The 22,997-nt window shown below is 42.8% G+C and overlaps 1 protein-coding gene across 4 annotated transcripts in view; it reads right to left on the bottom strand.

Moving 5' to 3' along the window:
- LOC110955286 (plexin-A1) overlaps positions 1-22,997 on the bottom strand; it is a 213,017-nt gene that overhangs the window by 154,780 nt on the left and 35,240 nt on the right. For all 4 annotated transcript variants that reach the window (XM_022200219.2, XM_022200236.2, XM_022200228.2 and 1 more), the window contains exon 2: positions 15,437-16,884. In XM_022200219.2, coding sequence (XP_022055911.1) covers positions 15,437-16,618 — 1,182 coding nt within the window. In that variant the 5' untranslated portion in view covers positions 16,619-16,884. The remainder of the gene's footprint in view (positions 1-15,436; positions 16,885-22,997) is intronic.

Raw genomic sequence — 22,997 nt, 5'->3', positions numbered from 1 at the left:
CCATATGGCATACAACTACGGGCAACAATTTTAAACCATATAGTCATGTGACAGACATCCATCAGTCTGGATTAGAGTCAGCCGCACACAAAAACAGAAGCACACACACAAACACACAAGCAATCCCATGATGTAAGGACCTACAGGGCGCAAGTTAAAAGGTTTAATCCATCTTCTATAGAGGAGACTAACTGTCGAAAACACTGTAGACAGTTGCCTCAAGAGTCCATAAGGGTTAACACACACTACTAAACACACACAATGCACACACTAACACACAGCTGCCTATATTGGTCTCTCTGGGGCACTGGAGGGTAAAGGTGCTATAGCATTCCTGCAGGTCTAGAAGGTTTAAACAGCATAGATCAGCATGGAATAAAAGGCATTTCCCTTGAGGTCGGAAAGCATTTTAACGGGCCCTACATTCTGATGTGGTTTCTGCAATTTAACACACTAAAAGATTCCCATGTGAGTTTAGAGCTGATATTCAGTATGGAAAGAATATTCCTCTCTGTGGTCTCTGCAGGGTTATTGGCTAGAGACTGTATTTAATGTGCTGCAGTGTTTTCAAAGACGCAGAACTTCTCCAGGGATGAAAGAGTTAAGCCAACAACCTTCCACTGACTTTGGCAGCAGGGTCTTACAAATGCAGAAGAGGAGAGTTCTTGTTTTGATTTTCACAGGGTGCATGAGGCACACGCTGAATGAATTTGTGGATTCGCAGTTCACAGGAACTTGGTCCTTTTCTGCTCAAAGGCCCCTCCCAAAAACAAAAAGATTTTGTGTGTGTGTATCTATGTGTGTGCGTTATGCTTCAGGCAGCAATGCGAAAACAGGAGCTCACAATTTTTAAACTATTTTAATCACTTCTGATGCATTATTTTACACAGAAGGTGGCATTTGTAAAAAGAAAAAAAAAGATTAGTAAGCTATCTTACACAAGAGTGTTGCTGATCATCTTCATTATTTATTACATAACCCCATTTCTCATTTAACTACTTTATCAAATGTCTATAAACAGCAAAACTCTGCAAAAAATAGTGGTTACAGGTAATCCAAAGCCAAAATATATTCAGTATAGTATGTTTATCATAGCATAAAATGAGGACAGTTAGAAGATATTCTCATTGTAAGAAGCTAAACCCAGTGAGGGAGTTTTTCAGCTTTTACTTCAGTTACTGGTAACCAAAATTCTTTTGATCGCCTTTTTGACTAATCAGCTAATCATGTCCGTTGTATTATATACCAATACTGAAATTGATCATTGATCTCCCTGGTTTTGAAAGGGTTAATATACAGGCTAAGAGTAAACGTGTGTGTACATGTGAGCTGTCAGCTGATATTCAAGGTCACAGAGAAATATGTGACCTAAATACTGCTGATACAATATATAAGGATTGCAAACACACACACACACACACACACATAAATCGAAAGTGGTCTCTAGATACAGCTAGAGGTCACGTGTCATGATGGCTAACAGCCACAACTGCGGTGTCTTCTCCTGGGCGGAGCTGCTTCACCCACTTCATACTGCAAAACGATGAAATATCATCATTCATATGGCACTAAACACGCGTGCACACACAACTCAGCCCACAATAACACTGACTGATTACAGATGTGCGCTGGCTGGCCTCTGCTTAAGGAAATGGTTGAATAATCCTCCCCCTATGATTGCTATTTCTTTAACGTATTACGTCAGGAAAATATGTGTGGGCAAACATTACGCTAACCTCAAATGGAATCTGTCAATAGTCACCTCCATTCAGAGAACCATATGGAAACAGCAGAACACAATGTGGGCTTATGCATGGGAACATACATGGTGTTGTTGATTGAACACGCTGCTGTGAATTACAGCTATTAAGGTGGAAGGAAAACATGTATGGCAAACACAAAACACTCATTCATTTTGCAGCATGCAAATAAAGTGGGCAGCACATTGCATGAACAGGCGCAAACCTCATGCAAACCTGTTTGTACAGGAAGAAAATACTACCATGCAGAGTTGGGAAGAATGAAGAGGAAAAGGGAGAAAGGGACAGAAGTGGCTGGCATTAATGCTGACAGCATGGTTTCAAGACAAGCTTGCAGTTTATCTGTGTGCTTTTGTGTGTTTGCACGTGTGTGTGTCAGAGACAGCAAATAAGATGCTTCTCTCCTCATTAGTCATCAGTTGTCACCTCAGAAACACCCGTTCTTTATGTTCTCAAACATAACGTGTACCTAAGTGATGCATGTCATTGTTTTTGTAGACATGAAATGCATGCATATGAAACGGCTTACTTCTGTGAGAGTTAGTGGATTTGTGGTTGAATGTGAGTGTGTGTTTGAGTGTGTGTGTTAAAAAGAAAGAAAGAGAGAGTAGGAAGCACAGAAACTTGGCAGGAGAGAAGTGAAAGAGGAGTGGACCGCAGGAAAGGGAAACAAACTACATGCTATCAACCACAGGAGCTGTTCCTCTGCAGCCTTGTTTTCATAACGGATGATAAAGACTTTCACAGAGCGAGCGCACACACACACACACACACACACACACATACACACAAATATGGGGGCAGATGCAGGTGCCTTGTACCTGATGTGTGTGCGTCTCTCCGTGCATGTGTGACTGGCTCCAACCAGAGCAAAGGATTCTGGGAGAGGGCAGCTCATAAATTACCCAGAAATCTCAGCAGGGGCTTTGAACTCATGGAGACATTTCTTCAAGTAGAATAAACACAAGAAGTGCCGCAGAGTTTGTGTTTTTGTGTTTTTGTGTGTGTGTGTGTGTGTGTGTGTGTGTGTGTGTGTGTGTGTGTGTGTGTGTGTGTGTGTGTGTGTGTGTGTACTTGTTTCTGCTATACAGGTGGGGACTTTGACCTGACTATTTGCTATAAAGGTGGGGACTTGTCTTACGGTGGGGACCTAAAATGAGGTCCCCACGGGTGGCAACACCGTTTTCTTGGCCATATTGTTGTTAATAAAAAATGTAAAAGTGCAAAAACGTTTGTTTAGGGTTAGGCATTGATTTGGTGATGGTTAAGGTTAGGGTATGGGTTAGGAGTTAGATATGAATGGGAGTCAATGGTAAGTCCCCACCGGTATAGAAAAACAAACGTGTGTGTGTATGTGTGTGTGTGTGTGTGTGTGTGTGTGTGTGTGTGTGTGTGTGTGTGTGTGTGTGTGTGTGTGTGTGTGTGTGTGTGTGTGCGCACAACGCTTGCAAGCATACGTGGATACACCCATGTGCTGATTTATAAAGCAGACCCAACAACAAGCTGGCATCTGATGATTCCCATAGTTACACATTTATAATGCAAAGTTTGTCTGCCTGTTAACTAGGACTGGACCCGAATATCTGGATATTCGTTCGCTACGGCACTATCCGGATATTAATTTGGTATCCGAATATTTGCCCCCCCACCCCCCGTCGGACGTCACCGGGTGGAAAGAATATGCGGCGTTACTGTCTTCCCTCCGCCTTCGGCCCACATTGGCACTTATCGGCTCATCTCATCATGTGATCACATAAACATATACACACATGTCTATAACATATACACATATGTGGATGTGATCACTCCCTCCTCCCCCCCAGACAAAAATATTCGGAGCTCGTCTCTTCCCTGCGCCTTCGGCCCACTTCGGCTCATCCCACCGTGTTCTTCGGCCCACTTCGGCTCATCCCATCGTGTTCTTCGGCTCATTTCGGCTCCTCCATTCGTGTTTGTAAACACCACCCGAATGGCCGGGTGGCTGCCGACTCTGACGTTGCGCTTCACTTCGTTGCATAAACACAAGACAAGATGCCGAAGACCTCTGCTGAAGACAAAGCGAAGGCAACGAAGGTCGGTTTACACTGGGTTCAATCTGTCATCAGGAAATGTTGGCCAGAACTTTCTAAAAATGAAAAAGGATCCGAATTTTCGGGCCGTCTGTGTCACAAGCCGCCGCCGCAATAACACGCAATCATTTATAGTGATCTCTTTTTATGAAACAACAAGACGTAAAAAATGTCATTAGCATGGCATGCCACTGGGTCCATAGAGACAAAGCCTTTTTACTGGCTGTGTCTCAAATGTGTAGCAAAAAACAAGAAAAATTACCATAATGATGAAGAAAAAGGTCTGTTATCCAACATAAATCTTTCTGTGGCTGACGATTTAAAACTCCAGACTCCAGTTATAAGAATGACTTATACAGTCTGAAGTGCATAAGAGAAAAAAAAAACTGTCTGAGGAAGAAATCAATGTTTCCCCCCGACTGTTTACCATCTATAAATTGTCTCCTTTCGAATCGCTAAAGCTGTTTTCTAGAATATGTTACTTGATCCTCGCTGATCAATAATTTAGTAAAAGAGATGATTGCACCAATTCCATATTCATAGGCTGCTGGATAGTAATTTCTACATTGAGTGCACTCCAGGCAGACAGTGAGACCTCAAGGAGTTGGCACCTATTCAGAGAACTGCTTCCAAAAGCTGTCACCACATCTTTAGACCGGAATCCAAGTGAATGGGAGAGACAGAGGAGAAATAATACGTACTGTACAGAGAATGCACACGGAATAAAACCCGCCCATAAATGCACACAAAGACACACGCAGTCAGTCGAAAATGAATCTTTGCTGATGTAAGCTCACAGGCGGTTAGAAACAAGAGTACGTGATCAAAAGGACAATCGGTTCAAACGTGTACAACAGCTGGGAAATGTGGGTGAGGAGGGCGAATGGATAAAACACTTCTGCCCTCCATCGTCAACCAACACAGGTGCCCTTAAGCAAAGTACTTAACCTCTGACTGCCGTGATGGAGCTGCTCAGTGACTAGCAGGGAAACACTGGATCAGCATTTTAGCGTTCAATCAGTTTAAGATATTTAAATAAACTGCATCCAGAAAATATTAAAGACAGTAAAGATGATGTCTGAATTAATGGAACCACATGTGATCTGCTTGAAGTAATCGTGAAGTGTGTGCTCAAGATAGACACAACAATGGTAAATGAGTTTGCACAATGCATTACTGCTGACTGCATACATTCAGCTTAACTAACAGGGACACAAAGACTGCAGTCGGAAACAGATGTGAGCATTTAAAAAGAAACTTTAAGCCTGCAAACACACCCAGACAATCGGCATGTGCAATACAAGCGCAAACCCTTCCACACATTTCCTGATTACTCCTGATAATGATGCATGCAACACACCACCCACCCACACACACAGTAGCGATCAATACATAATTACGCTGACAATTAGTATCATTAGAGTGGTGCTAGAGATGGGGATTTGTTGAGCTAAACGCTCCTCAGAGGGAGAGAAAGGTCAGAAAAAAGAGAAGAGAATTAAGCAGCTCACATGCAAAGTCTGCATGGGGTCTTTTCCAAAGGTTTTCTATTGTTCTTTAGTAATGGAATCAGAGCAGCACTTGAGTGTGTGAGACACTCAAATGTTCAGTGACACAAATCAAGACTCTTAAAAATGAGCACCTTCCCCATTTTAAACCAAACTCTATATTAAATCAGCAAATATTAACTGAAACATGACTCATTAGTACAGATAACTTTAAAGACAACCCGTCCAATCAACATCTCCGAGCTCAGCTCATTTAGACTGTCAATTAACTCCGTTCATCAACTCTGGCTCAATTAATCAGGTCTAATTACTTAAACACATTTGCCGGCACATCCTTTTAGATTAGGTCCGCAGAAATACGACTGTGTTTTACAAAGACCACGAGCGAGTTACATTCATTAGATGATATTCATAACGATAGATTTAATAAGGTTAGGAGCCGGGCTCGGAGTCAATCCACTTTGTCTTGTCTGTAACACTGTAATGAAAATCTGCTCGGTTTACTTAATGTGGGATCATGAGGTGCACAATATTTGTTGTAAGATGTTGCTGTAAGAGCCAAGAGCAAGGAAAGAACTTGATATTCCATTTTTGTTTTCTTTTTTAATTTACGTCAAGTGAATTCCCAAATTAAATGACAAGTTTCCTCATATTAAACCAGAAACTAAAATCTAAGGGTGCTGCAGTATCTTAGAAATACAGAGAACTCACTGTTTGCTCTACTGGGTTATACTTAGTGAGTCAGTATAATATTCCTCTACTGTGTGTTCTTATCAGCCATAGGTAAAGGGATCCAGTACAACATTTGCATCTCCTACACTGGTGTAATCAGTCTCTCGGGCGCAGCTCGCCACAGGACGGTACTTTGTCTAATAATCATGCTCCTCTCAGCAGCCTCACTGAATAGACCAGACACACAAAACATTTCAGTTAGCCGATGACCTACAGCTTCAGCAGCACAAATATCAATTAGTTTGTAATTAACAGAAGATGTAAATAGTTTACTATGCACAATACCAGATCAAATGCACGAAAATAGGGAAAAAACTACAAAAAATTTGACATTTATGACATTATCCAAGGTACTATGCCTTGCATCATTAGAGTGGTGCTATGCATAGCCAGTACTATGACATGTTTGTCATAGTACTGGCTATGCTACTTCTAAAGGAATACCATGTTAACATTAAGTAGAGCAGTGAGTAACTAACACCAACAAGCAAACAAAAATCTAAATAACTATGACAAATAAGTAATCAAGTCAAAATTGATTTCAGGCTCAGCATCAAATCTCACAGCTGACACTGCTGGTCAGATAACAGCTGGCTGATGTGGCCTCAAAAAACGAAATATTTGAGGCTGATGTTTTTTGGCTATGATTGATTCTTGGACTGATTGATGTATTGGCTTGTGACAAAGTTCAAAACCTCCCCATCCATCAGGTGATCAAGACAAAGCAGTCTGACATTTTGAATAGTTCTTTGGGTCAAACGTAAACCTCATGTAGAGGCAAGTGTCAATATCTCTATTTATCAACACAACTCTGCTGCACAATGCACTGCTGGCATGACATGAGCAAATATTAGAATCAGTGGGGCCAGAAATAGATTAGTAGCTGTTGATTAAGGAAATGCAGCTCCTTCAATGGAATCTCAGTGTTTGCATCATTTACATGGAATAAGGTATGTCATTCACAATGATGATTGATGAACTATGTATGCAGCTTCAAGTGCAGGTCTGATGGACAAAAGAATGTAAAAGACGTGTTAAAATATCCTTAATCCCTTCAAGAAATCTAGAGTTTTCATGGATGTAAATGTATGCTCATTGCCACCTATTTAAACTGCATCTATAACTAAATACAGTTCCTCATATTTTGTATTCTAAATACGTAACTCGGTTACTCTCCAACACTGATAGCTGCTGTGCCCAAAACACAACAGTTTACCTGGATTGAACTCCATATACGTGCACCGACAGTGAATTAGAAAGTGGCTTGAGCAGCTCCAATACCAACTACGGAGACTGTCACAGGACATCCTTGCCAAAGACTGCTGTGCAGAGTGCTAAAGAGATTCAGATGGAACATTTTAAAAGTTCATCTGCTGTCTTGATGTGAAATTCCACAACTTCTCTAGAATTTTCTATAACTAAAAAAGAGCAAGCCATAAAAGGTTATTGCTCACTAGTTTTATGCTTTTCTTACTGTGGCAAGGAACAGCTGGAGATCACCACTTAACAAGATAAATTTAGTGAGTAAAAAAACACATTCTGCAAAGTGATCCCTGAGTAAAGAGATTCCCTGACTGTCTCCCTTCCTGGAGTACGCCTCTAAGTTTGGTGATATTTCATAAACACACGCATACAAATGAGTTTTTGTGCTCCTGAGTCCTCATTATTTTCACACCCAGACATACACACCCTGTCAGATGAGCCACAACACACACACACAAATACACAGCGAGTCGACATGACAGAGAGGCGTGCTGCTAAAGAGGACAGTGCAGTGGCCAGGTGACGGACACCGATATTATTTGTGCAGCAGCCAGCGTTCAATCACGCGCTGCTCTCCGCCCTCTACTTCCCTCCCCTCTTTCTGTCATTCACCCTTTTCTCAAGCTGTTCTTGGCAGTGGTGGTGAAAAGATTTCTAGGGCTATCACTCTTCCTCTCGCCCTCCTCTTCTCTCCGTCGGTGAATCACTGTCTCTCCTTCGAGCACACACTGGCTGCAAAAGGCTTGCTGTTCTCTCCTTGGCTGTTTCACCCTCTCTTTCTTTTTTTTATGTTTCAACTGGCAAGTCACGCTTTTCCTATCTAAACAGATTGGAATAGGAATGCTTTGCCAAGTCACCTTAAAAAAAACAAAATCACAAATCAAGAAATATGAAAATTGCTATGAATCCGATTAAAAATGACTAAAATGTGAAATTTGATTCAAATCAACTTTTAGAGATGATTCTTACCATCATCCCTCAAAACTCATGATAACACTGACATCAGATCTAAAGAACGGTTAGCCAGCCGTGACTGTAGCACAAAACGTGGCTTCGCATCAAACTCCTCAGGATTGTTTGAAATTATAACGGTGCAAACGCTAAAAGGGCATCTCTTTATTGAGCCTGCAGCTTGATGTTTTGGTTTTGTTTTCCAAAATGCAGCATCAAAAGGTGTAAAGATAAATGCCCTACATCACAATCATTTCCAACATGACCTCAGTGGGCGGATTAAAGACGCCTGAACGCATCATTTAAACCTGATCACCTGCAAATAACAGTGTGAGCAAAACAACACTAAGGCTCAGATTCAGAAGAAACTCGCACATTTGCCTGCCTTCTGGACAAAGCACACTGCTGCTGCTGCTGCTGCTTTTCCCTTGTTTTTGTGTTGTCTTCATCAATCCCTTGTCTTTCCCTTCAAGCCTCCTTCTTGGCTTGCTTTGTTATTTTTGCTCTCACTCAGTCTTTCTCATCTCCTCAACACCATCCTTCAAATTCCCGTACTCTCTCCTGTATGCTGCTTTGGCATCCAACTCTTCCTCTAGTTCTGACTCCCTTTTGTTCTTTCATTTTTGTATCCGCCCACGTCCTGCACCTTTCTCTCCCTCTCCCTCTCTCTCCCTCTCTCTCTCTCTCTTGATGCTCTCTGGTTCTTGCTGCCTCTCTCTCGTTTACTACCTGCGAGTCGTTCATCCTTTCTTGCGCTCACCTCTCTGCTGTACCTCCCTTCTATTTCCCCGCCCTTCTCACAACACTCTTTATCTTTCCTATTTTTGCAGTCATCTCCCTCTCTCTCTCTCAACCCTAACTTAGCAACTCTGCCTCTCCTCATGTGGAAATGGCTTGTATTGATCCACTCACAAACTGGGGAGAAGGTCAGGGGTTCACTAATAAAGCTCAGGGACAAAACAGAGGCACACAAACAACACAACATCACACATACACACAGCAGACAAATATAGCCAGGTAGCAGCACTGAGGTGCTAAACGCTGTGTGTTTGTGTGCACGCAGGCTTTGTCCAGGACAAATATGTTTTATCACAGAGCTGCTTCTAATAAGCCCAAACATTTGTGTTTACAGAAAACAGCCACCGTCTCACTGTGCCTGTAAACATATCATCCTAATGACGGCCAGAGGCAAGAAATTATGATCCAGCACAAATCTGAACTTCACACAGGGAGCTGACAGAGCGGCTGGTCATCCATCATGGCTGTGTGGCTAACAGCTGTCCAGGCCTACGCAGCCTTCCCCCACTACCACCTACCATGGCCTGCCCTGCCCTCTGCACCGTTCTATGGCAGGGTCAACCTCAACATTCACCCTCCACCCCCACATCACCGAGAGTTTCTCACAACACTCGCACTGCATCTGAATTCCTCAAGTAGCTGAGAAAGTCCGGGTGTGGCCCAATGCCAAAGTATTAAAGGTCAGAGATCTGTGGAGTAACAGATTGCAAGTCTATTTGCCTAGCTCACCTGCAGAAATGAAGGTGAGGAAATGACTCATAGGCTGGTTGTGTAGGTTTGCGGGGGTTTTTTTGTAGTCCAAATCCTACCAAGAACAGAGGATTGGAGCCTTTAGCTGGCTGGTGTAACCACAGAAATACTGAGAATGTTTTGCACTCATTAAAATATACATTGCAGACATTTATTCAAAGTATTGGGAATCTAGAATAATTACACTTAGACACACTCACTGGATCCCTGATAACACTCAGATTTTTACAGATGGAGAAAACTGACCAAAGAAATGAATGAAATCAACCACAGTGGTTATGGAAAGTATGTTGGATTGTAGCTATCAGCAATGGTATTCTTTAAAAATATACACTGCAGCTGCCTAAAAGACAATTCAAGCAAACTCAGAATATGACGAACTGCAATGCCACAAGACATCATAATACTGTTTTAAAGTTAACCATAGCATTTAGGGCCCTAAAGTGACATTATTTCCATTGCTAAAAATTATGTCAATAGTTAGTCAATTACTAATTTTGTCACAAAAACGTGAAATATGGTGATCAGCATTTCTGAAAGCTCAAGGTGATTTACTTGAATGTCTTGTTTTGTCCACAATCAAAACATATTCAGTTTACGGTCATGAAGCGAACAACAAAATCTAAATATTCAATACAAGAAGCTGAAGTCACAACATTTAGATTTGTATTTCTTACTAAAATAGTGAAACTGGTTAACTGATGGTAAAGTAGTTGGGAAATAATTTAGTAGTCAGCAACTAATTGTGATTAATAGATGCTTCTCCAGTTACACTGCTGCTTGGGAATTGGATGGTATTGTTAAGACTTACATGGTTACATCTCAAATGATCTCCGATACTTTGACTCTTCCTCCCTCTTTGTTTTCTTCAGCTCTTTCTGTGTTCCTTTGTGCCTGTTAGGTTTAGTTATTTCACAGAGCACAAGCTTCCGCATTGAAACATGATACCAGATCTGAGATCCCTCGGGCCACTAGCTGAGGGTAAGGTCAGTGGTAGGCAGTTGACATTAGGTCAGTGCTTAGAGGCAACATAGGAGACATTATTAACTTGAGGCTGACCTCTCAGGCTTTGCTGCTGTCACAGGGTCATCCAATCAGCTTAACCGTGAGGCTTTTACATCATTAGTAATGACAGATTACATGAGATGACAATTTTTGAGATGATGTTTGGGTGATGATAAAATATTGGTGGACATATTCCTTTACAAAACTCCAATCACCATGGTAACAGAACTGGGAGCATGGAACGGGAAGCAGAAAGGAGGGACAAAGTGAAGTATTGAAGGACTGAAGAAACAAATTTACAGTAAAAGCACATGTGGACGGATGAAAGAATCAGTGACACCAAGGAAACATGAAGGTTGCAGCAGTGTGAAGCTTGAATCTTTCTGTTGCATTTTGGGGAGAATCTGTGGTGCAAATGAACAAAACTCACAATGAAAATGAAAGACAGAACTTTCAAAATGACATCAGCACTGTTGTGTCAATCAGGAGCAAATGCGTAGGAGCAACTGATTAAATTAATAACAGCTGCAATCCATCCAGGAGGAGCTGTGATACTGTGCATGCTGGCTCGCTTGCATGATTTATTAGGACACTTAAATGAAAGCCATCATTAACTTTATTGGATCCACCTGCTCTGTTCCTGCTATAACAAGCAAAAGTCTTGGCAAGTCTGTGTTAGATAACATGCAAACCAGTAAGTCTAGTTTAGAGTCTTATCAAAAGCAAACAATGTAGAGCATTTTATAAGCTGTTAAGGTTTGAGAATCCATCTATTGAGAGTTCTCATGACAACATATCACAAATGTTATCCGTTTTTTGCATATGCTTGCAAGTGAAGTATTTGACTAGGCAAGTTACCAGACGTCCTGCAATGCATTCAAGGTAGAGTGGAGCTCTTTGCAGCCCCTATAGCTCATGCTGCACCAGTGCAAAGGTCTAATTGAAATAAATGAGATAGCCTGCTTTTTGGCCTCAGAGCTATTGTCAGTGCGATGGGCCTTAAGAATGAAAAGAATAGAAAAGCATGAATGCAGCCACTGAACAGGAAAGAGACTACATCTACAGAACGTGGCAAAAGAGAGGAAGAGAGGGAGGCAGAAGTGGACCTGGCTGGGGCATTCACATCACTTATACTACCACAAAAACACACCTGCGCACTCAAGCTAATGAAGACTTACAAATAGAAAGCGTGCTGTTCTTACCAACTATCCCACTCCATTAGACGCAACACAGGGTGAAGGGTTTTTTGTGTGTATGTGTGCGCAGCGAAGACACCTGCCGTTAAAATGGTGTTCACTGACATTTAAAGAAAAAGCTTTAAAACAGGTCCTTTAATTAAGCTATCTTGAGAGAGAGCAAGATGGAGGGGGATGGATGGGTGCTTTTAAAGACCACATAGGATGGAAGATGTGGTCGCTGACACAGGTGAGTGAGGCACACTAACAGAGGATTTAGGTAAATGTGGCTTGAAGAGAGTGGATGAGCAGCGGGGGGAAATCCAGAGAGCAGAATGAGGAGAGAAGGTCAGAGAAAATGATGTACGCAAGTATATACAATCACCAGCCACTTTATTTGGTACACCTGTTCAATTGCTGAACAACTTGGTGAACTTCAAACCGAGCATCACAATTGGAAGAAAGGGGATTTAAGTGACTTTAAACGTGGCATGGTTGGTTGTGCCAGACAGGCTCCTCTGAGTATTTCAGAAACTGCTGATCTATCGGGATTTTCACACACAATCATCTCTTGGGTTTACAGAGAATGGTCTGAAAAAATATCCAGTGAGTGGCAGTTGTGTGGATGATGATGCCTTGTTGATGTGAGAGGTCAGAGGAAAATGGGCAGACTGGTTGGAGATGATAGAAAGGAAACAGTAACTCAAATAACCACTTGTTACAACCAAAGAATGCAGAATGCCATCTCTGAACACACAACACGTCCAACCTTGAAGAAGATGGGGCAGGAGAATACCACATCGGGTGCCACTTTTGTCAGCTAAGAACAGGAATCTGAGGCTACAATTTGCACAGACTCACCAAACAGAAGATTGGAAAAGCTTTACCTGGTGTGATGAGTCTCAATTTCAGCTGCCATATTCAGATGTTAGGGTCAGAATTTGTTGTAAACAATATGGCATGGATCCATCCTGCCCTGTATCAACAGTTCAGGCTGCTGCTGGTGGTGTAATGGTGTAGGGGATATTTTCTTAGCACACTTTGGGCCCCTTAGTACCAATTAAGCATTGTTTAAATGCCACAGTCTGAGTGTTGTTGCTAACCATGTTCATCCCTTTATGACCACTGTGTACCATTTTCTGATGGCTACTTCCAGCAGGATAAAGCTCCATATCTTGAACATGGCAATGAGTTCGCTGTACTACAATGGCCTCCACAGTCGCCAGATCCCAATCCAAAAGAGCACCTTTGGGATATGGTCGAACGGGAGATTTACATCATGGATGTGCAGCCGACAAATTGCAGCAATTGTGTGATGCTGTCATGTCAATATGGAACAAAATCTCTGAGGAAGGTTTCCAACACCTTGTTGAAAGTACGCCACGAAAAATTAAGGCAGTTATGAAGGCAAAAGAGGGTCCAACCTTTTCCTAGTGAGGTGTACCTAATAAAGTGGCCAGTGAGTGTATGTCCAAGATAGAGAAAACTAGACTGCGCGCTGTTCTGTAGAGCCTTGAGGCCTCCGATGAGAGTCCATGTATGAGTGTCTGTGTGAGCCGACTCCTCTGTAATGCATGCAGGGCCATGCACTGTGGATCAGTTAGTAAAAACCAAGTCGAACTCGTGCTATCCCTCAGGATCTCACACTGCAGTGCGCTGAACCATGCTGCGTGTACATGTGTGCATGTGCAAGTACTCCTCCTGAGTGACATTTCACAAATCCAGGGGACTGGGCTAATGATGTCCCCTGTCTGACTAAATCAAAGCACCAAGAGGTTGTGAGAAGAGAGAAAATGTGTAGAAAAGGTGAAAGGGAGAAAGCTTGACAAAGGTCGTTTCACACTTTATGTTAATACTAACTGCAGGTCTGTAGAGGTGGGTGGTCTTTATCGATAAATGTAGAATGGGTAGCCCATGATTGAACTAGCAGGATGGCCAAAGTGGTGAGAGAAATGTTAAATCACAGAATAATAGCAATATGACAGAAGTACTTTTTTTTTAATGCCTGTATTTAGATCAGTAGATCAGCATTTGTTTTGTTTCTATTAAGCCCCTTAAAAAGTTAGGTCTGTGTATTAAAGTCCAATATGGACACAGCGGATATTTTACAAGCACTGATCACCTACAGTGTAATTGTTCTTTGACTTCACTCATAAAATACGGCTGAATTCACAGCACAGGTGTTGCTTTTAACTCATGTGTAAGGTGAGTTTGTCAGATGCAGGTGCAGTTGTAAAATCAGGATTTTAGCAGTGCAGAGACACAGCTTGGAAGTGACTGCTAGTTAACATTTTTAATGAGCCTAAATTCAGTCTAAATTTTATACTCGTGCCATTGTCTGACAACAGAAATAGATACATATGTAAATGAGAACAGGTTTAATGGGAATTTGGCTGTATTAAAATAAAATAGAGCAGGGATAGCTGGAGAGAAGAAAATAGATGTAAAGTGCCTCTGTGCCAAATAATGCCTATGTGTTTTCTTTTCCGGTGCTTGTGCACTGCACTAGCTATGCAGCTCAAAATTGGTACAGCATACAAACCTCCTTTTGTTGTGATAAAATTCTGCCACTACTTTTAAAACCTCCGTTTTTCTGAAACTTGTGCAATGAATCAACTCAAACTCTGCTGTCACGGCCAATGTAGTTGCAGTTGATCAATAACCGAAGCCAAAAATGATAAAGTCCCAACAAAGAAATTACACAGTGATACTGCAGAAAATTTTGTTATAATGAGTTTAAGAATTAAAAAAAAAATGTTGAACCACACAGGAATTTAAAATGTTGATGCATTTTCAGCATTCACACCATTGATAATACCAAACAGTTTCGGCAGCCCTCCTGCAAATGTACAAATCTTTGCATCAAGTCAAGACTTAAAAAGGTTCTCTTTCACCGGATTTCAATACATCTCCCAGGAGGCAAAACATAGATTGAACTGTACCCAAGACATCTCACTTGCTCAACATCTGCTTTTCTACAGACAACAATTTAAAGACCTCATAACTAGACAGCTGTACACAGAGAAGCCTCTAGTCTCCCCACTCAACTACTGCAGCAATCGCAACTCAGACAGGTGCTTTGGCCAAAAATTACTTTGAAAAGAGTGAACTGAAGCATTCTCAGTGGAGATTTACCTAATTTTAAACCAAGTGATGTTTTTTCTAAATCTGTGGAGTTTTTATATAAGCTGACTCTTTCTATAAGAGGAGCACACATTTTAAACAGTAATATTCCAGCCTATTGTGAATATTTAATTGTTGGTAGGCAAAATTGTGACGGTGACTCATATTCAATTGTTCATGCAGCCCTGAACTTCACCATGAAAACACAATGTGTGCTCCTTGACTGGTAAGTAAACTGTTGAGAAAGCATATGAACAACAGAACTCAATAAAACAGAAGAAACACAGAAAGTTTGAGCTTACCGAGTTGATGCAGGCGAGCTCCTTGTTGAGCAGCCAGGGTAAGGACAGCTTCCCATCTCCCCTGTAGCAGGACTGAATTCTTTCTTTGATCTTCTCCTTTATCCTCCTCAGGGTGAACAGGCACAATGCTGACTCTTTGGGTGGTTTGGCCCGATTCTTTTGACCCTGAGAGAATACAGTGAAGAGGATGTCTTCATTCTCAGAGATCCCCAGAGAGTTGGCGAGCTGACGACCTGGGCGGGCCAAGAAGGCATCCTGTACCAGACGGTACTCCACTCCATCCTTCGTGCACCCAATGGGGAACTCAACATAGGAGTAAAACTTTGGGTCATCCACGCAGAGTCGCACAATTTTGGAGGTGAAGAACTGCTCTCCGCTGGCATCAGGGGAAGTCAGTTGAGTATCCAGCTGCATTGTCAGGTAATAAACAAATTGCTCACTGCTGAAGCTGTAGACATAATAGATATCGAAAGCAGGGAACTTGGACAGAGTGTCCGACGGAATCTTTAACTGTGAGGAGACAAACTCATCCTGATAGACGAAGCTGAACATGTCAGCGTTTTCTTCATTTTCCATAAGTTTGCGGCTGGACAAGGTGGGAAAGTACTCAGACTTGCCATCAATAGGGGTTCCAATGAACAGCTTACTGGTAGGACTTTGGGAGGAGCTTATGATGACTCCTGACATGGTACCTGACTCTGCCACACTGGAGAGGTAGTGCTCCTTGCGGTGGTGGGGCTCGCCGAGCTTAAAGAGGTCGTCCAGTCGCAGGAACTGGCAGATGCCTTGTGAGGTGCTGCCACAGGCAATGAGGCGGTTCTGTGCGTAGTCTATAAGAAGCAGCTTGTTCACATTAGGAGTCTGGGCCAGGTCATGAGGACAGGACTGGACGCTGGGTGGAGGGTAGCACTTCTCATTGTCCACCACTGGACCAGTCATGTGGCTCCGCAGTTTGGTCAGATTGCTAGACAGCTTGAAAATCCAGTTGACTGCTCCCACATACACTTCTCCAGTTTTGTTGTGGATGGCCAGATGTGTGAGCCCACATTCAATGGGGGCGAATCGTTTGAAGGGTGAGGGTTGGCCTCCGGAGAAGGATGAGCTCATGATGAGTAAAATCCCCAATAGGAGAAACATGTTCCCCCGGCCAGGGGAAGTCGCTGACCGAGCTAGGGGACACATATCTGGGCTGTCCAGAGGCAAGGTTTAGGGGGATGGGGAAGGAGACAGAGAGGAGGAGGAGGAGGAGTACAAGCTCTGGTACCAAGTCCCAAGTCAGGATTTTTTTCTTTTGTGTTCTACTGTCAAGGAATTAAAGAGGACAGTTTGAGGGGGAGAGAGAGAAGGATCAGGGATGAGAAACAAAACTCCTATTGATCCACTGTCCTGTTCTCAGCGTTGTGAGCAGTCATCGGGAACATCATCCACAGAGGCATAAGGTGGGAGCCCTGGAAGGTAAAAAGAAAAAAAACAAAACACGTTGAGTATCCAAGGAACATTTCCTATTGATTATGCATCAAAGAGGCACAGCCAAAACTAGAGAAAAAATTCAAGCTGACATTTGACCTAGTGATAAATAAATAATATCAAAACTTGTCTGGAAGGCAAATGTGTCACCATTTAATTATCAGTGAAGATGCAGGGGAGGCATGGGCCGATTATTAAAGGCTCTGGACTCATAATGCGAGACTGGGAATGAGTTATAGACTCACAACATTGAACTCTTTAATATTTCATAACGTTCAACGTTGCCATGGTGGCTTTGGAGGAGGTGTGTTCTTGAAAAAGTGCCAGTGGGCACTGTTACATTGACAGCTAGCAATTTATAGCCAGGTCTGCTTGAAGGCTTTCCTGTCATGCTTTGAACAGTACCAACACACTATGCAGTCACCCCTTATTGTAATTACTCCTGCAGTTCTGGCAATTTAAAACAGGCACTGGGCTCTGGTGGCAGCACAGCAGGCAGCCCAGCACTGTGCTTCCCCTCAGGAAACTATGATCGCAATATATACCAGACATATACAGCATAACAAATGTATAACCTCAGAAAAGAAAAATATGAAAAGTCTTGACTAAGATGCGCATATGCTGAACATAAAGCACAATTCTAGTTAAGCATCTCACACAACACTTCTGGAGTCGATCCCCTCTCCCCTCAGGCCTCAATTACAGTCAGCACACTCAAAATCTGCTTGTCTTTTGTTATTCAGTCACCTCCATGTCATTACAGTCACACAGTAATGATGCATCATAAAAAGTGGCATTGTTCTTTTGAAACAGACCACTGCTACAATACTACGATAGTCAGTGCTGGTCCCGTTGCTTTTTTTTTTAACAAAAACCTCCGTACACATAGCAACATCATCTGGAAAATCAAATACAAGTACAAATACTAAATAAAATATATTTTATTTTAATGGCTGAATGCTATAGTTGATCCTAACACTGTCAACACGTGGTGTAAAATGACTGTTGCCAGTTAGGTCTTATCTAGTGATAAAATTCTTTAGCATTTTGGTATGTAAAAACTTAAAATTCAAAACATGGACCTGTATTTATTCATGAATTACTCATCTTGTCACCATTACCTGTGGCAGCATGCCTACAGCAACATAGCCCTTGTTTTTTCCTTTCCACTGAGCTATTTTCAGTCTGAACACTTCCCACATTTCGATGCGACTGGCTCTGCTTCATTCCTCACTGCCATCCCTGTCACCTCATACCTGTTAATTCTGAAAAATGAAGAGCGGGGGGATTGGCAAATACACATTTACTTAGGTCTGCTTTCATTTACGAGCTTTTCACAAATACAGCAATACATTTCACACGGCACGCAATTTACCCCACAGCTGGTACCCTTTGCAGGAAACAGAGGTGGTATGTTTAAGGGTGGGAGTGAGATCATTTATAGAGATGGAAATCTTACAGGTAAAGGACAAGGAGGAGGAAGAGAGGAGGCGTCGAAATATATGCTGCTGTAGGCGTCCTACAATGACAATACAGAGGTGAGGAGCAGGGTTTGCTGGGCGCTTGCCGCTACTTGACAGGCCAATCATGTTTCTGCAATACCAGGACATTAGTTCTCCTGTAAATGCTGGTTATGCAAAACAGGACGCAACTCTCCCAGGGACCCAACACTTCAATTTCACCTTGACTATCAAAGTGTCTGTGCGACGGGTGTTTTATGACCATACCAAATCAGAAAAGATGAGAGACACTACAGAGAGATGAAGGAGGTAGGAAGATGGGGAAAGGGGGATGAGGGAGGAAAAACATGAAACGGATGAAAATCAAAAGGAGGACAGAGACAGAGTGGTGAAGTGAAGGGATGAGTTTTCTCTTTCCATTTCTCCTTATCTCAGCTTCCACATCCTGTTCTCCTTCTGGTGAGCCACTCAGGAGCAAGGCCATCTGTCTATCAATCACTAAGCATACAGGTCAGGAAGTGCAGTATGTTTGCCAAGACCAGAGGGATTGATGTGAGTTTGTTTCAAAATCTATTTCTTTTTGTCTTCTCTGTAGCTATGGTTGTGAAAGGCAGGTATTCATGAGTGAAAGTGTGTAAACCTTCTGAGGTAAAACAAACAAAAAAAGCACTTTGCAAGTACTGAAAGAATTAAGCACCTCAGTAAGAGTACTCATTGAATTGCTCATCAATTTTAGTCACTGCTGCTGCAAACAGTGCGAGAGAGAGAAGAGAATGAGAGCGAGTGTGAGCAGGAGAGAAGAGAAATAGTAGTGGCGATGTTCGCGGAATAGCAAACCATAGCTCAACTGACACAAAGCTAGCCAGGTTCAGGGAGAGGTGGTGTCTTCCAATTTTCTACAAATGAAAGGTCGGGAAAAGACAAATGTATAGTAAGAGGAAAAATAGGGACAGAAAGAAGAAACGAGCAGGACGAAAGTGAGGGAAAGTAAGAGACAGACAGAAGCAGACGTTGCATGGATAGAAAGACAGAGAGAGAGAGATGAGCAGAAGGGTGAATGAGGAGCAGCAGGAGCCAAACAAAAGGCTGCACTTCCGCTGCATTTTAATCAGGCTTCTACCTTCGCTTGAATCAAACACCAGGGGAGCTCTGTGGATCGAGGCACCTCAGTAAGGAAACTGCAGAGAGAAGGGCCTGAGCTGCAGTTATCAGATATACCCCTACTTTCCACTCTGTGAGATTAAAACGACTCGTCGCGGATCGCGGCCTCTTCCACATAAGCAGCCGCAATAAAGTGACGAGCCAGCCTATAAAAAAAAACTAATTTCTTGCTCAACGATACAGTCGCGCTGCGATGAGAGCAGATGTCAATTTAAAGCGTGGCAGCGCGTAGGGAGGCCGGCTGCCTCATTTTCCTTTGTCATTTCCAAGTGAGGCAAAGACACAATGAGGCAGAGTGAGCGAGCGAGCAAATGAGAGAGTCTGATAAAGAATGCGAGAGAAACTGAAAAAAATCGTCCCTGCAGTAATTCCTCTTCATTTAGGCCAGCCACAGCTTGATGTAAGAGAGTGTGAATCGCACAACAAATTGCATCTGGGGGTCTGTGGCTGCTTGTTATCTATCTGGGCAATAAGACAATGACATCACGAAACACGCTAACAAACAAAGGTTAGTGAAAAGACAAAGTGGAGTTATCCAGCTCCAGATTATAAAGTTAAAGACTTTGAGGGGAGGAAACAGGATGGATTAAAGAATCACACTGATAATGTCCTTACAAATAGCTCCCTCACCTTCAATCCCCCTATTTCCATCTCCTGTCACAGCAGACACACCCAGCTGTTGAGGATGCAGGTATTCACTCAGCTTCTTGCACACGTTTTCTGTTTTCTGAGATTTCTCCATTTTCTCTACCCACCCTTATCCCTCCAAACCCTCTTCAATTTCAATTTCCTCCAGAGCTAAACTGAAATGGTGGGAAGAGCAGTGGTAGATGGTTGCGAGCCATATCTGGCACCATCAAGGAAAAACATGTCAATCATTTTGGGCCGGAGCGTGTCTGTGACTCTGGGAATGGGCAGTCACCATATCGGGGGAGCCGAGTCCGTTATCACATCAGGGGAAAGCATTAGAGACGGCGGGCTGTAAGGGGCCAAGTTGATTGGATTTGATATCGGTACGTCCTATCAATTGACAGGACTGTACTGTGTCCCGATGGGCACCGAGAATTGGGATGAGGGGTTAAAAGGGAGGTAGGACACATAAGAGAAAGGCTTAGAAATGAGGGGTCCTTCCAGTGCTTTATTCCATTTTGTTTATTTGCTTTTAAGATAGTTAGACATGGTGCTGGTATGTTTTGATTTTTGATTTTGCTGTAAGGAAATTCCAGAGGATGGTGAAGTGATGAGCTGTTGGTGACTCTTGTGAGCTGAGCTGGATAACTCCCCTCTCTCAACCTCTTCTCCAAAGCAGCTAAACCTGTCCGTTCAGATAATGGTCGCTGCACAGAGCGTAAAGCTGTGCTGATTTATTGCCGGTGGCATATCAATTACAGCACTCGACACTGGAGGGGAGAAAGAGGAGGAGAAGGTGGCGAGAGAGGGATGGTGATGAGAAAGGAAGAAGAGCAGCACTCAGACAAATTCTCTGCCCTCTGCGCTGCATCACAACATGTGGGTCACATCTGGGACAAGAGGTGGAACTGGGGAATGACGGAAATTATGTGAGCGAATAAGAAGATCTGAAAATGAAAGCAAATTCTAAGGACAGGCACACTCTCATAAAAAGTCAAATTAAAAGTCAATTATTGTAACCCAAGCATAGTATAATCATGAAAGACGCATTTGGTACACTCAAACCACGCATGTCCACTGCACTCTCTCTTCTCTCAAATGGTATCTATGCAGGTATGCAAACTAGGAGTCAACATATGATCACTTTAGCCAATTATCAAATCAAATATGCAGCATTTTTCCAATTATAATCATTGCTGTTATAAAATAAATAGATTTAAGAATGCACAATTTCAGCCTCTCTACCTGTAGTCATCACTCTGGTTCTGAGTAGGGATGGGAATTTCGACTAATTTCCTAACCGACTAGTCTAAAATTTTATTTGCGACTAGTCGACTAGTCTATAAAGCCACATAATGACAGTGAAGAAACATCTTCATTTATATTCCGCTCCGTAAGTCTGGATGGGATCTGTAGTGACTTTGCGCATGCGCGATTCATCTGCCGCCTGGCCGCGGAGTGATGTCTGTCTCCCCTACTCACTCAGACACTGGGACTGCTGCAGGGTTACTGGACTGACAGCCTGTGCTTTGGGACGGGGAGAAGCTCACAGCAGCACTAGGGCTGGACCCGAATATCCCGAATATCTGAATATTCGTTCGCTACGGCACTATCCGGATATTAATTTTGGTATCCGAATATTCCGTTTTCAAATATCTGGAGATATCAAAGCGTTCAATAACCTTACTGATGACTAATAACCGGCATCCGCCTTGAAAAAAGACAAATCAGTCGATCCTTAACAGAAACACATTGAAAAATCCACAAAACACAGGCTGGCAATGACGGGAGAGCATCTTGCATGGCAGCTGTGCCACCATTGATGTGTGAGTGTGTGTGTCAATGGAAAACACGTTGTAAAGTGCTTTGTAGAACCTCGCTAAGGTTAAAAGGCACTATATAAGTGGAGACCATTTGCCATTTCACATTCATGACTCCTGAGTCCGCCTGGCTTTCGTTACATGACGTGCCAGCCTCTCACTCCACATTTCCACTGTTCTCAAACAAATTCATAAATGTTGAAAAAGTAATAATCATAATAATTTCACAAAACACAGAAATACTGAATGCACAAACAGAACACACGTGCAAAAACCAAATGGGTCTATCTTAATCTGCCCTCCACCTCTTCAATAGGCAGCTAACACACTCCAGAGATTGGATAGTTGCCCAGGGGAGGAAAGGGAGACGGGTGAGGGGCGGGTGAGGGACTGAACAGCACAAGGAGGTGGCAGGAAGCGGGTGGAGGGGTGCTGGTAGTGGGGGTTGGATGGTTAGAGAGGAGGCAAGATAGAAGGGGAGTCGAGCCCTGAAGCCTTAATCCTCTCCCAGGGTCTGCCTAATCTCACCGCCACTATCTGCATATGGGAAGAATGGATTACCATCCCCCCCCAACACACTGACGGACAGACTGACGAGGGAATGGGTGGCAATCCCTTGACAGACAACACAGTCAAAAACAGACATCAACGTATAAAACATCAGACTAAAGTTATTGCAGGGTCAAGGATGTGGGTCTTGAAACTATTTTGGTTTTTTGAGAAAATATACACTCAGGCCTATGCTGTCTCTTCCACACACACACACACACACACGTCTCTGTTAAAGGTAAACACGGTGCAGGTTTGTCATTTTGCAGTCTGATTAGCCCACCACTCTGACATATGTCCCACTCAGTGGATGTCTCAGGGGCTGATGGGGATAGGAGGGGTCAGACGATCAGTCTAAACCACACTGAAGCTTAAACAGTCCTCTTAACACTACACAAACTCAAATCTCAAAACTGCAATAAATCAGTCACTTCTCTACTGAGGATTACTGGAATACCATCAAAAAATACATCA

The sequence above is a fragment of the Acanthochromis polyacanthus genome, chromosome 5 (genome assembly GCF_021347895.1).
Source record: "Acanthochromis polyacanthus isolate Apoly-LR-REF ecotype Palm Island chromosome 5, KAUST_Apoly_ChrSc, whole genome shotgun sequence".
Taxonomy (NCBI): domain Eukaryota; kingdom Metazoa; phylum Chordata; class Actinopteri; family Pomacentridae; genus Acanthochromis; species Acanthochromis polyacanthus.
The sequence above is the reverse complement of the archived record's forward strand: the minus strand, read 5'-3'. Positions and strand labels throughout refer to the sequence as shown.